General features: G+C 44.8%; 1 protein-coding gene across 10 annotated transcripts in view; it reads left to right on the top strand.

Annotated features, from left to right (window-relative positions):
* The window catches only part of PTPN13 (protein tyrosine phosphatase non-receptor type 13), a 161,368-nt gene that overhangs the window by 35,946 nt on the left and 111,655 nt on the right, over positions 1-13,767 (top strand). For all 10 annotated transcript variants that reach the window (XM_044429300.1, XM_044429304.1, XM_044429301.1 and 7 more), the window contains exon 2: positions 588-707. In XM_044429300.1, the coding sequence (XP_044285235.1) occupies positions 593-707 (115 nt within the window). In that variant the 5' untranslated portion in view covers positions 588-592. The remainder of the gene's footprint in view (positions 1-587; positions 708-13,767) is intronic.

Genomic DNA, 13,767 nt, shown 5'->3' on the forward strand with positions numbered 1-13,767 from the left:
AGCTTTCTAAGTTTCTCTTTTGGCTGCCAGTCCCTAAATGTGGACAAAGCGTCTTAGAGGAGCATAAAAATTACCCCTGCAGTTGTAGAACCTAGCCAGGGCAAAGCATTCAGTGAAACAAAGAGAAAAGAAAGATGTTCTTAATGTTTTATTTAGCACCTACAAGGCATAATCCTGTGCTGTTTTAAACAGGAAAAAAGGTCCTGCAACTCTGGCATAGCTGGCTGGGGACTGCCATAGTTGTATGTCCTTGTTTTGTTTAAACATGCATAGGATTGCTCCCTTAATATGGAAATCAATGTGACTATCTGAACCTGCTTTGCACCAATCAGACCTTTCATTCATTGCTGAGACCATCAGCAGTTCTTCTGTGTGTGCAGTGCCTGTGCAATTGTGCAGTGTGTCCAGGAATTCAAGCAATTAATTTTGCAGGCAAGTCTGAATTGCAGCAGCTGTCTGTCAAAAGGGTTGTTGCTTTCTGAGGAAAATTCCTCCCAGATTCTATGCAAAAGCTGCCCAGAAAGCAAGAGCTGAGTGGAGTTTCAGGCACATTCTTGAACAAGTGTCATCCTGTCTTGCTTCCTCAGATAACATGCATGTATCACTAGCCGAGGCCCTGGAGGTTCGCGGAGGACCACTGCATGAAGAAGAATTATGGGCCATATTGAATCAAAGTGCGGAAAGCCTTCAGGAGTTGTTCCAAAAAGGTAAGGCAATGTAGCCAGGCCTGCACCAGAAACCTTGCGGTGTTGGGGCTCTTACTGGGAAACACTAAAATTGATTCCTGCAAAAGATGGGAAGCTTAGAAGTATTGTTCTTAAATGTATGAAACACCTCAAATATATTTCCCTCAAGTGCTGTTGTACAAGGCATAATAACACAAGTGTGCAAATGAAAGCAGTACAAAAGCAATCCAGCTGATAAGTGTACCTGCCAAAATGACCTTCAGGGATAAAATGTAAAGCTTGCTCACATAGGCTAAAATAATATAAAGTAAATAGAAAAATCATTAAAATGTTTAGGATACTTTAAAAGGACTCAGGAAGCAAAGGAAAAGCAATGTGGCCCCCAGTCAGGCATGTCAAAAATAAGTGCGGAGCACATCGGTTGTCCCAGTGTACTTGTTGGCCAAAATGTGGAAAACTAAATAATTGAATAGAACAAGTGAGCTCTGCAAGAAAATGCTGCAAAGCATCCTCCTCTCTGGAATGAGTGCTCCTGCTCAGGGTGCCAGCTGGCCGTCCCGCCAGGTCCTCTTCTAGAATATCCTGCTTTTTTATACACACGTGTGTACACACCTTTTCTTTTCCAGCTGTGTTCAGCATTCTGTGGCTGCTGAGCATGCCCAGTGCTCACTGGGCTATGGATCCCCTTTCCCTTTTCAAGCAACTCTTGGACTTCTGCAACTCTGAGTTCCACCAAGCATGCTGGTCGCTCTCTGTTGTTTCTCCTTTGCTTCTCTTTCTGCTGGGATGCTTCCCCTTGGTTCACTGTTAGAGGAAGTAATCTGGCTTGTATATAGAATCATAGAACTGTAGAGTTGGAAGAGGCCATGAAGGCCATCGGGTCCAGCCCCCTGCTGTTGGCAGGATACCACGTTACACCATCCCGCTCAGGTGGCTGTTGGGTTTCGCCTTGAATGTCTCCAGTGTGGGAGAGCCCAGCACATCTCTAGGCAGCTGGTTCCACTGTCGTATTGCCCTGACAGTGGGGAAGCTTTTCCTGATGTCCAGCCTGAATCTGGGTTGTCGCAACTTGAATTGATTATTCCATGTCCTCCACTCTGGCACCAGCAAGAAGAGATCTTAACCTCTTGTATATGTCAGGACCAGGACTTGACAGACCCTGCAAGTGCCTGCGCCTGCAGAACCAGGCACACAGCCCCAGGCGCTTGCAGGGAACAGCTGAGAGGCAATCATGTGGTGCAGCTGCATAAAACGCCTCTCTGCACTGTTGCGCTCTGCCACACAAGCCGTTCGCATGGCTCCTGGTGCTCTGGATCTCCGCATCTCCGTGCTTCACTTCAGGTTCCTGCTCCAGGGCTGTCTTGGTCCAGCCCTGTCCCAGTTGTCCCTACTTATTTTATTTATTTATTATTTATTAAAACATTTTTATGCCGCCCCATTTGCCGAAGCCTCGGGGCGGCATACAAACAGAGCACTCCAGCTGTGCTCTGATTGTTCCTTCTTTGCTCCAGTTAGTCTCTGCTTGGATCTACCCATCCCTGCCATGCTCGCCTCTGCTCCTGCCTATCTCCACACCCTCCCTCCTCAACCCTGATCACTTTCCCATGACTGCTCTCCCAGGTTTTGACTTGTGGACTGTTTGTAGACCACACCTTCTCTCTTGTGTTTTATTGGACTGTCTGCTTCCTCCTTCTCGACCCTAGACCGTTAAGCACGCTGCTGCTACAAACTCGTATGGCACTCTGCCTTGCACCGGCACCCTGGTCTCAGCATTCATCCTGTCCAAGCCAGCCAGCCAGCCATGCCCTGGTCCTCATAATATACTTCCCCTTATCCCAGTGAGCAAAAGGACTGGAGAGTTGAGGTTTTTGTTTTGAATGAAGCTTGAACATTGAAGGAAGAACTCTGAAAGATTCCCATGGCCTGTCACCAGACAGTGGGCCCCAGTTCTGAACACAGCATGGACGGCTGTGTCAGTAGCTTTGATTTATCAGCATTATGAAAAGTTGTATTGAAGAAACGGCTGGGCTGTAAGTTCCTGTCCACAGCATTTGGAAATCTGGCTTTGTGATGACACATTTGGCGCCGCACCAAGGAGCGAGGCCCGAGGCCGTCTCTCCTCCTACTCCAAGCTTCTCAACACAAAAACGAGTCTCAAAGGTCACGTTTTATTGCTTTTCCAAAAAACAAAACAAAATGAAAAACCCTCCCACTAAAACCCACCATCCTCTCTTTCAATGCATACATGAGCAGAGTTGTAAGTATTTGGCATCCATTTTGCTCTGAGAAGTGAACAAGTGTGAGCAATCCAAAACCCTTTCTCTTTTTCCTTTGCTTGTTCTTTTCCCGTCCATGTGACTGTTTTCTTTTCAGTTCAGCTAATTCGATACAGCCCAGTTCACAACTAAAGGTAGATTCCACCAGAGGAGGCATCATGCTGGATCTTGCTTCTGCCATAAAAAGGATTCTGTTTACATACCTCATAAAGGGCACTAGGGAGGGAAGGTAAAATCAAAATATTGTATGGCACAGAGACAAGCTGTATCAGTTATTCTCTGTGTATCAGACATATAGAAATAATAATCATGCTTAGTATTTCCATAGCATTTGACATGACCAGAGCACTTATAGGCCTGCTTACAGAGTATGTATTATTTAGTTATTATATTTATATCCCACCTTTTTTTCTTTTTAAAGAACTCAGGTGTCTTGCATAATTCTCCCCCTCCTCTCAATCTTCTCATAACAACAACCCTGTGGAGTAGGTTGAACTAAGAGTCTGGGACTGGCCCAAAGTCACCCAGTAGGCTCCATGATTGCATGGGAACTAGAACCCAGATCGCCTGTGTCCCTGCTGCACACACTTAAGCAGAAGCATGGGACTGCATGTCTCATGATCCATGTCTGCTGGAACTGATGGGAGTTGTAGTTCAGAATATCTGGAGGCATCAGGTTGCCTTAGAAGGTTGTTTGAAGACACTTCCAATCTCTGGACGAAGCTAGATTGCAGTGCAGGAGCTGCATGATAATTTAAATCATTTTTGTTCCCTCCTTTCATTTTGATGTGGCCAGCAACAATGCATTAAATGACAAAATTGCTAAGCAAAATGCAAAAAGAAATAGGCAGCTGGTGAAACAGTTAGCTCTCCTTTTGCAAGGAAAGCTGTTTGACTTTAGCAATGCAGTCTTCCTCAGGCATTGCTATTCCTTAAGTTGGCCTTATATTGTGAAGTGTCTGGCCACCTTTTACGATGAACGGTAATGTATAAATGATCTTAATAATGGTCATAATACAGTGATCTCAGAAGAAGTTTGATTCCTCACCCCCCGCACAGGTAAATCCCTCAACTAATTCATATCTGAATTGTGTACTTACATTGGACCATTTGATAGAACTGCACTGATGACATGATAAACATTCTTGGAAATTTCATCCTTCATAAATTGGGATTGTATTAGTCAGTGGTAAAATCAAACCGAAATGAGACACTTAAAGAACAGCACAGTGTATCTGCTTTTTGTTGCACATGATCGTCTGAAGGATGGGAACAAATTACTCGTCTAGCGCAATATTGACGGTATTGATTAGTCACCCTGGAGAGTTTTCCACCAGCACTCACTTATTTTATACCATCATTTGTTTATATCTTATTGACTGCATGGGATGAGGAAATGTTACAATCCATCTCCTTCTCTTTAACTGATGGTTTTTTAGTTTGCTTTGTTGGCTCTGGTTTGCCAGAAAAACCTTGCTGCCTTGTTGATTCTTTTAAAAGCAGTGCCTGGACTAGAAATGCCATGGCGCTCAAGAAGCAAAGAAGACAGACACACACTGTGTCGGCACCTGGCATCCGCTCTGTGTGATGAGCTGGGGCTCAGCCTATCAACAAAATAATAGGTTGGGCAAGTTATATTCCTGTTATAGAATATTCCTGTTGTTTTGGAATGAGTAACCTAGAGATGGCAAGTTAATTCTGTGCATGAATGTTGTGGATCTGGAGTGAGCAACGCACATGCAGCCCCTGCTCCTGTTTTGTGGCCCATCAAAGTGCAGCTGCTGAATGTCAGTGGCCCAGTGGCATGAAAGGTGCATGTCCCCTTAAGGCAAGGCACGAAGTGGGTGTTCTCTTCTGAGCTCTCCGCACTGCGCTTTTTTCTCCTTTTGAAATTGATGTGTATCTTTTCTCCCTGCCGTGCCACTGAAATTTAGCAGTCTGGTGCAATTATGCTGGGGGGTTGTTTGACTTCCCCACTGCAATCAGGGGGCCCAGAATTGGCCACCAGACCCTTTTCAAGAGGCCCATCCCTTTTGTAGGTTGTGACAAGGACAGCCCTGACTCTCACCCTTGAGTAAGCTCCAACAGGAACCTTTGAAGACATATTCTTATATCATTCTTGTTGCTTTTCTCCAGATTAGAGAGGGAGCTCTGTGACCTTAGCACTAGGCTGGTGTAGATCTGTTGGAAGGGGTGGAAACTTTGGGAGGTCATTTTTGCAACTTGGATGCCCCCCCCCGCCACGTGCTGCAGTCCATGGGGGTACAGTGTAGTTTGTGAGGCACCCTCTGAAAAAATGCAGTCAAAATTTGGTGACAAGCCACTCTGTACCAATACAAAGCACAGAGGCTACAGAGTACCAAGCAGGACAAATTTTGCTTATAAACACTAAATTTTGATATTTGGTGCTGCATAACTGCTAAAGATATGTGCTCTCCATCAGGAATCTTATTATTTTTCCTGAAGTTCTGTGTAGCTCTGCTTCTGCCCCTTTTCTTTTACTTTCTTCCTTTGTGTAAAGACACCATTCTTCTAATACAGGGTGGTGCAACTCATGGCCCGTGGGCCACATGCAGCCCTCGAGGCCTTGCTCTGAGGCCCTCTGGCTACTCAGACCCCCTCTGTTCCCTCCCCGTCTGGAACCCAGTGATGACCCAGGCAATATTATGGCAAACTCTCCTGAGACCACCGTCCCATCCACTTTCTCCCTGAGGCTCAGGAAGAGAGCAGCTTGGGCGGGCGACCTCGCGAGAGCTCTCCCCAGCTCACCCTGTGCCTCACCAGCTGATGAGCTCGAGGTCGCTGGGAGCGTTCATTGGATCAAGTACAAGTGGGTTCTGTGTCGGAGTCCTCATGTAGCCCTCGCGGTACAAAAAGTCGGACTGCCCTGTTCCAATAAGGGGATGTGAATGCCGACAGGAATGGAGCCAAAACTGAGAAGCAAGCCAGAGGTCTCAGCATGCTTAGGAGAACCTGAGATTTACAGAAGTACGAAAAAGGTTAGCTTTGAAAAATCTAAGGAATTCCCCACCCAACCCCAAGCCAGCAGGACAGTGGGGGCCATGTATGCATAGTGACCCCAAGGAATTTTGACTGTCGGTTAAGGAAAGAAAACCAAAATTAGAGGAAATGAGGGAGTGGAATGCTTTTCTTGCACTCCTGGCAAAGTTTGTAGCAGCCTGGAAGAAAGTACGGCAGGTTGGACACTGAACACAGTCACGTTAGAAGGTGAACGCTAAACGTTTGTTGTAGAATGTGCTTGTAGAAGTACAGTTACCTAGGACTCCCTCTACCAGCCCACTTCAGTTCTTCTGAAGATGTTCATCAAATATTACACCTTCTTTCTACTGGGAAAACTCATAGGACCTAATTGAAGCCCAGTCCAGATAGCACGGATTTCCAAAATTGAAAGCATTGTTTGTGGATGACCAGGTATGGTGATCGCATGCATGCCTCATTCATGGCAGGTAAACACAATAATGACTGTGGGTAGAGAAATAACCCTCAGTGATTCTTGCCTTCCCATTTCTTATGCATGCAGGAAAATGAACACATGTGCAGTTTCTGAGCACTCTTGAATATGGAAGTGTTTTATGGGTGAGACATAGCAACCCTGGACATGGCCCCAGGAGAGGCTTCAGTGACCCTGATTTGGGTACCACTGGTCCCAGCCTTCCAGCAAGTTTTTTTAATCAGTAATAGAATAGTAAGGAGAAGACGCAGCCAGTACTTCAGAAGTTTATGTGAGAATGTTCTTGAGCTGCCAGGATGCTTGCATAATACCAGCCTCAAAGATTTTATTTATTTATTTATTTAGAAAATTTCTTGGCCGCCCCATTCGCCAAAGCCTCGGGGCGGCTTACAAATAAATAAATTAAAATACATAAATAACAATATAAAATACACATAACTGTATAAAATAAGTTACCCTGGCCAATAAGTCGCCCTGGCCAAGATCTGAGAGATAAAAACAAAGCCACGTTTTACTTTTGCTGGGATTCCCAGGCAACACTCTCAGACAATAGGATTACATGTATATTCACTCTTCTAACATGACTCCCAGCTCAGCATTGATGGATTACATCCATTTGTATCCATCATCCTTTTTTCGCACCCTAACATATGTAACAGAATACTTTGAGCGTACCTTAAGACTGCTCTGTTGTATGCTAGATCCAACCTGGTTTTAAGACTTAGATACATTGACGAATGTAATTGACTGCTGGAAATACAAGTTAAGAGTTGGGTTCTCCTGTGGTCAGACATTGACTCAGAAGGTCTCTGTCCTATATATTGCTTGGCTGTGAATTTCTAATGTTGTCTTGATCTTTCAACTTCTCCCCCATTATATATACAGTGGAAGTACTCATGAGGGGGTGTTTTTTGGGCTGGGCTGGAATTGAGTATTTCAGGTGCTCCTAATGCAAAAGTGGAAATGCAGTATTATGTGTAGTTTCAAAACTTGAGAAGGAAAATGGTCCAATGGAATGGATTTCCTTTCCTGTGTCAATGTATAGTGGCAGGAGCTAACAGCTCTGTTTTAGAGTGGGAAAGTTGAGGTTTAACTTCAGAATCTTCAGTTGAAGGATCTCCAGTGGCAGGACTTGAAACAACTTCTGGGAGAGCTTCTGAGACAGCTTCTGAAGCGGGGTTGAACAACTTGTGGCCCCCCAAATGTTTTGACCTAAAATTCTTGCCATCCTTCACAACTGACTAATGTTGACTAAGGTAATGGGAGGTGCAGACCAAAACAACTCAAGAGTCATGAGTTGTCCACCCTGCCTTCTAGCCAATGTCAAAGTAACCAATGCTGACTTCGTGGTCTAACTTCAAGAATTATCTATCAGAACATAAGAATTGCTTTGCCAAATAAGTCCAAAGGTAAATCTAATACAGAGATTTGTTTCCAGCAGTGGCCAGCTTAATGTTCTAAGGAACGTGACCATTGCAGAGCTGGTGTTCGTCCCTAGCGCTCGCAAATCAGCGATACAAGTGAGATCTGCAGGAAGTGTTGCAAGGAGGCTTCTTCCTGCCCTTCATGATAGCCAGCAATATTCTAGGACAGTGGTTTTCAACCTTTTACAGCTGGGGACCAGGAAAAATAGGAAAATTATTTTGGGGGCCACTGAGGCAGAAATAAAAAGCATTATATGCATAGTATAGTATTTTGTGTATTAATTTTTAAATATAATACCAAAAAATGAAAATTCTCCAAAATAACCAGAAACCAAGCAGCAAAAAATGCTCATAAATGAGCATTTAATATTCACTTAAATACTGAAATTAAATGTAATGGAAATAAGGCTACTGCAAAATCTGCTGTTGCTCCTGTTCAAGAATACTTGATCAACAATTTAGAATAGCAAAATGTAGAATCACTGTAAATGCAATCCTATACTTATAGCAAATACACATTCAAATACAATATTAACAGCAGAACAATAAAAAATCAAAGTTACTTAATACAGTAGTATTCATAATGTTAAATAATGAAATACAACAAAGCCCCCCCCCCCAACCCCCGTATACACCAGCACAGACCTGCTGAGAAAACACAGTCGACGCAACCCTGCCTCAGCATTTCCCTTCCCAGCAGAAAACACAACAGAAAAAGGGAAAGGGCTGGTCTTCTGGGCCCTCCCCAGAGGGACCTTGCTCCCAGCTGACTCCCATTGAGCTGTCTTTTACCTCCGGGGCCTCGGCCAAGGAAGAGGTGGGGATTGTCAATGAGAGCAGCTAGTGCCACACTGGTCCGGGTGAGCAGGATGTGGTTGTCGTGTGCGCGCACAACAGTAGCAGGAAATGTAGGCAGATCGGTGCTGGCCCACAGATCAGCCGTTGAAAAATACTGCTGTAGGATGTGCCAGTGCGTTCCCCTCACCAAGGCCATTTTTCTCTCTGAACAGTCATTGTTGGTATATGAAATAGTGGTTCTTAGTGTGGAGACTATGATTTTAAATGTTAAGTGACCCATCCTCTGCAAATCTGGCAGTTTAAAGCCACCTAAACTGGAGGAAGTCAGAAAGTAGATCTCCAGAAGTTTAAACTTCAGCTCCCAGCAAACCTGACCATTGGCCATGCTGGCAGGGCTTTCAGGGAGCTGATGTCCAAAACATATGGAGATCTCGGGGTTGAACAGTGAGGGTGGTTAAGGATAGGCTGGATATGCACATGGTAGGCATGTCATGAGAGGAGCCAGCTGGAGCCGGGGGTCAGACTAGATGGCCCAGGAGGCCCCTTCTGACTTGCTCTGTTTCTATGTTTCTGTGTTCTATGTTTCTGTCTACCTTCTGCCCATCCATGCTCTAAACCACCACAATGTGAGCTCAAGGTGTTGTGCAAGAAGCACACAAGGAAGTTTACCTCAGAAAACACAATTTCCCCATTCTAATTTCCAAGATTGGAAGGAGATGCCCAGCAGAGAGGAAAAGATGGAGTGTTGTATATCGGGTTGATCTTCACAAAAATTACACCTGTTTTCAGCCAGTGCTATTACTCCACCTGTTTCATTACCTGCCTCACTATTTGCTATTCAGATTGTGCATGCTGTCTCTTCTGTGCTATCATTCATGAGGATGCATGCTGTATCTTGCTTCTTGTACTGCATGAGGCCAGAAGCAACAGGTCTTTCCAGTGATGTTTCTTTTGTCTGTTATGGGTATCTGTGCATGTAGAAGAGCAGGTCTTTCCTTTTCATCCTTCCAAACTCTGTCTCTGGAACTGGAATGCTGACAAAAGTGACAGAGGCTAAAAATATCAGAAGGTGTGTCGTTCTTTAAAATGGCACAGAGCCTTGTTAGGCTGTGCAGTGTGAGGTCTGCGTTCAGTATTGGTGGGTCCCTCTAGGCCCTAAAAGATGGAGAGAAAAAGCAAGTGAGCCAATACAAAAAGACCAAGGCAGGCAAGTTTAGGCACATTTGATCCTGGAACTATGTGGCTATGGATCTGATTAGTCTCTTGGATGGAGGACAGTGGCGAGGCCCATGCTGGTGGTGCAGTGTTCAGGAAAAGATGGTGTAGGAGAGCCGCCAGACATACTAGCCTAGCATCTTCCATATGGGAAAACGGGGCGGAGATAGCCTCAAGTTTTTGGGTAGACTTCGTCAGTGATCATTTTAGGGATTAAAACGTTTCTTCTGTTCATGGGTTTACCATATAAATGATGGTCACAATGATGTAGATAATCATATCGCAGATGCAAGTGTCCACCAGTCTCACACCACTCTATGGCTATGACATGTTAGAGAGACTTATCCAACTGGTAAGTGTTTATGGAGTGATGAGACATTCATCATTTTTGACAGTTGGATGGGAGGCACTGATTCTTGTTGCTCTAATGAAAAGGGAGTGCTCAGTCCTGTCCAGTGTTAATCTGGTGGAACGTGGAGTTCTATGCAAACAGTTGAGTCTTAGTTATGGAATTTAAGAATAATAGAGACGACTCAGTCAGTTGCTTACAGTATCAGGTTTGGGCCTTCCCCTTAAATTGCGGAGAGGCATAATAGCTTTGTAATATTTCGCAATTAACTTGTTGCACTGAATAATCTCATGACTACCAACAACCCAGCAGTTTTAAATTACATATATGAGCATGCATATACTGATTAAAACTCCTGTTGATTTAAAACCAGAGTTGATGCTTTCTTTTGTTGGCCCAAGTGCCAGGGAATTGGAATCTTAGTCTGATGCCTGAACGGACATGCAGCAATGATGGGGTGCAACATCACAAATTGTGCTTGTTTACAAATTACTCTCCATACACTCCACATTTTTTTTCGAGGCCCAGGTCCAGATTGGGCAGATAGATGGGGCTGGCAGAGATGCTGTACATTCTTCATTCATTAGAGCCTGTTTCATATGCTTTTCTGCAGATCCTTATGCATTTTAGCATGGGCATAATACCATCACAATATCTCTGTAGCATTTCCAATTTAAAGAACAATTCTGCAGTACATATGTGCACACATCATTAGCTTTACGCATCTGTGTAGACTGATGAATAGACATGTCCTCCATTCAGAAAGTGAAAATGATTGCTTCAGTCTTGAAAATTCCCTCGCTCTTATCTCAGGTTCCTGTTGTTACCCCGTTCCCAAAGGGACACTGCAAATTCTTCATGAAATGCTGGAGTACTGGCAGCGTTCTTGCTTCAAAAGGACATGAAACATGCCTGATACAACTTTGCCAACCGCTGTTTCCTTGAGCTTTCATGGTGCGAAAGAACTGTAATGACTTCTCTACCGCTGCTCAGAATTTCCCAGAATCAATGAAAGATGCACCTTCCTCAATCAACTTGAATAAAGTACATCAGTAGTTTGCCCCAGCCTCTGAAATAAATATATAATATTATGTGCCACAATTTGGAGTAAAATGTACAACTTCCTTTTATTGTTGTACCTGCAGTAACTTTGATCAGATTGCTTTGAAATTTTGCACAACCATCAACCACACTTGGTGGATTGTGGATGCAAAATTTCACATTGTTAGCTAAACAGTTAATAATTTTTATAAACAGTGGGACTTCGAGGCATGGCATGGTGGAAGCTGTGTTGATTGGCTTGTCTTCTGCAACTCACCTTAACTAAAGGGACAATTTCTGCATTCCTTTAATGTGCAAGAGAGTCAAATGATGTTCAGTAATCCTAGTTAAGCACTTCCCTGCTTAACTATAAAGTTACAATGCAAGGCTTCTGCCTCCCCTGTAATTAAAGAAGTTGAGGACCCAGGAAGATGGTGGATACCAAACCATGTGTCAGCATCTCACACTCATGGCAGTTGGGTTGGAAGAAATCTGCATTTGTTGGCATGCCAAGCTTCTAATGAAAAAAAATGTTCTAATGTTTCAAGGCCCCGTTGGAATCCTACCTGCTTTCTCCTGCCCATGTGGCTGGGTGGGTTTGTGGGTAATGAAACAGGTGGAATTGACATCCCTGACCTGGAGGCCAAATCAAGCCCTTGGGGGTTCCCTTTCCCTTGCTCTATCTCCTTTCCCCATCCTATGATTGTTTGGTGTTTTCCAGCTTTTGTCCTCACACCCCCACCACCACCACCTAAAAGCTTGAATTGCTTCTCCTCAGACCAGGTTATTGGGAAGTTACTGGGATATTTGGCCCTTCCCCTTTTGCCTTGACCCCAACCACCACAAGGATACAGCCGTTAAGAGCTTCTCTGGAATGGACTTTGGCTCCAGGCCTGAAAGAGCTTCTGCACTCCTGCCGTTTGTCCATTGCCCCAACAAGTCTCTGCAAAAACGTATCTTTTATCCTTATTCCTTCAGATTGTGTCCACCCTTGGTAGAGAAGGGGATAGATTATTTTATGTGTCAGTTCCACTCTAATGACAAAGAGCTGAAGTCATCCTCAAAAATAGACAATGTGGTAGATTAAGCTGACAGAGGAGGATTGGACCAAGGTTCTATAAGCTTTCAATTGACCTTGAACTCCAAGATTTACCTCCCCCACCTTTGTTTATTAATTTGTTATACTTATATCCTGCCTAATTTCCTGCAAGAAATTGAAGACAGGTTACATAATATCACTTCACTCCATTTATATCCTCTCAGCAGCAATGCTGTGAGAGAAGTTAGGCTGAGAGTCCATCACTACAATGGCAGATCACCCTTCCATGCATCCAGTTAGGTGGGTTGTAGTCCAAGAAATCTTCAGCAAGTCTTTTAAAATGCCACAAGTCTCTTTGTTCTTTCTGCCGCAACAGACTAACACAGCTGTTCCTCTGGACATAATAAAATGTCTTCTCTTTAAGGTAAAGAGTGGAGATAAACAGTGTGACCCCTGGAAAAGCTGTTGGTTTTGGGTGGTGGAGCTTGATCCGGAGGCTTGTGGAGCCTCAGGAAATTAAATCATCTCTATGTTGTATCTCAACTCAGGTGCAACAGGAGCATTACTGATTGGAGGCCAAGGGAAGGGATACTGGTGGGGTTTTGTTAAGGAAAACGGGGGGCAACTGGGAGCCATCATAATAGGTCATGGCACTGTAGTGTGGAAGGCAAGGGAAAGCGGTCAGTTATGTTTTCCAAGTGAACAGGCTAAGCACTTATCTAACGATCGTCTGTCTGTGGTGATGTCCAGTAGAGGAGGAGTGAAAAGGAGACGTATTCAAGGTGCTGCAAAACTCCCTGTTGTTCTTTGAATAACCTTTCTGGATGCCTGGGTGTCACGTGTGTGCGCTCTGACAAGATTCCCAGGCACACACAGGAAAAGGCCTGTTTTGGTGGGACTGATAGCTCAGGCTCTGAGGATGATACGAGGATGGCTGAACCAGACCAGGCTCGGAGCTCACCCTCTGATAACGGAATTGTTGTTGTAACAGGCTGGCCTGCATCTGCGCACTGCCCCCTGCAGTGCCAGTCCGAGCCTGCTCTGGACGAGAGAAGCCCAAGGACGTGCACGGGGCCCAGTCTCCCTCCAGCTTGTGGGAATGAGGCAGGTGAAGGGCGGGGGAGGGGGGATGTCTTGGATGGAGAAGGCCAGCCTCCTGAAGAGGTGGACTGCAGGCTGGGCCAGTTAGGGGGCACCCTAATGCAGGCACACCTGGTTCCACAGCGCCCCTCCTTCCGGAGACCGGCCCCGAAGGGTTCATTAGCAAAGCTTTGGTGAAAGGGGACAGAGAGGGGTCAACGCATCTCCCTGTGTGTGCTCAGAGCACACTTAGAGTTTTCTATGTAGAATAAAGACTCTTGCAAGAAGTGCTGGAGAGACTGTCTTGCTTGGGAGGGGATATTTGTATCAGGGTCTCTCTGGTCTAAGCAGCCCCTTAACCACCCTTACTTTCAGGTGGCTAAAAGA

The sequence above is a fragment of the Varanus komodoensis genome, unplaced genomic scaffold, assembly GCF_004798865.1.
Source record: "Varanus komodoensis strain SLA01 unplaced genomic scaffold, ASM479886v1 scaffold2, whole genome shotgun sequence".
Taxonomy (NCBI): domain Eukaryota; kingdom Metazoa; phylum Chordata; class Lepidosauria; order Squamata; family Varanidae; genus Varanus; species Varanus komodoensis.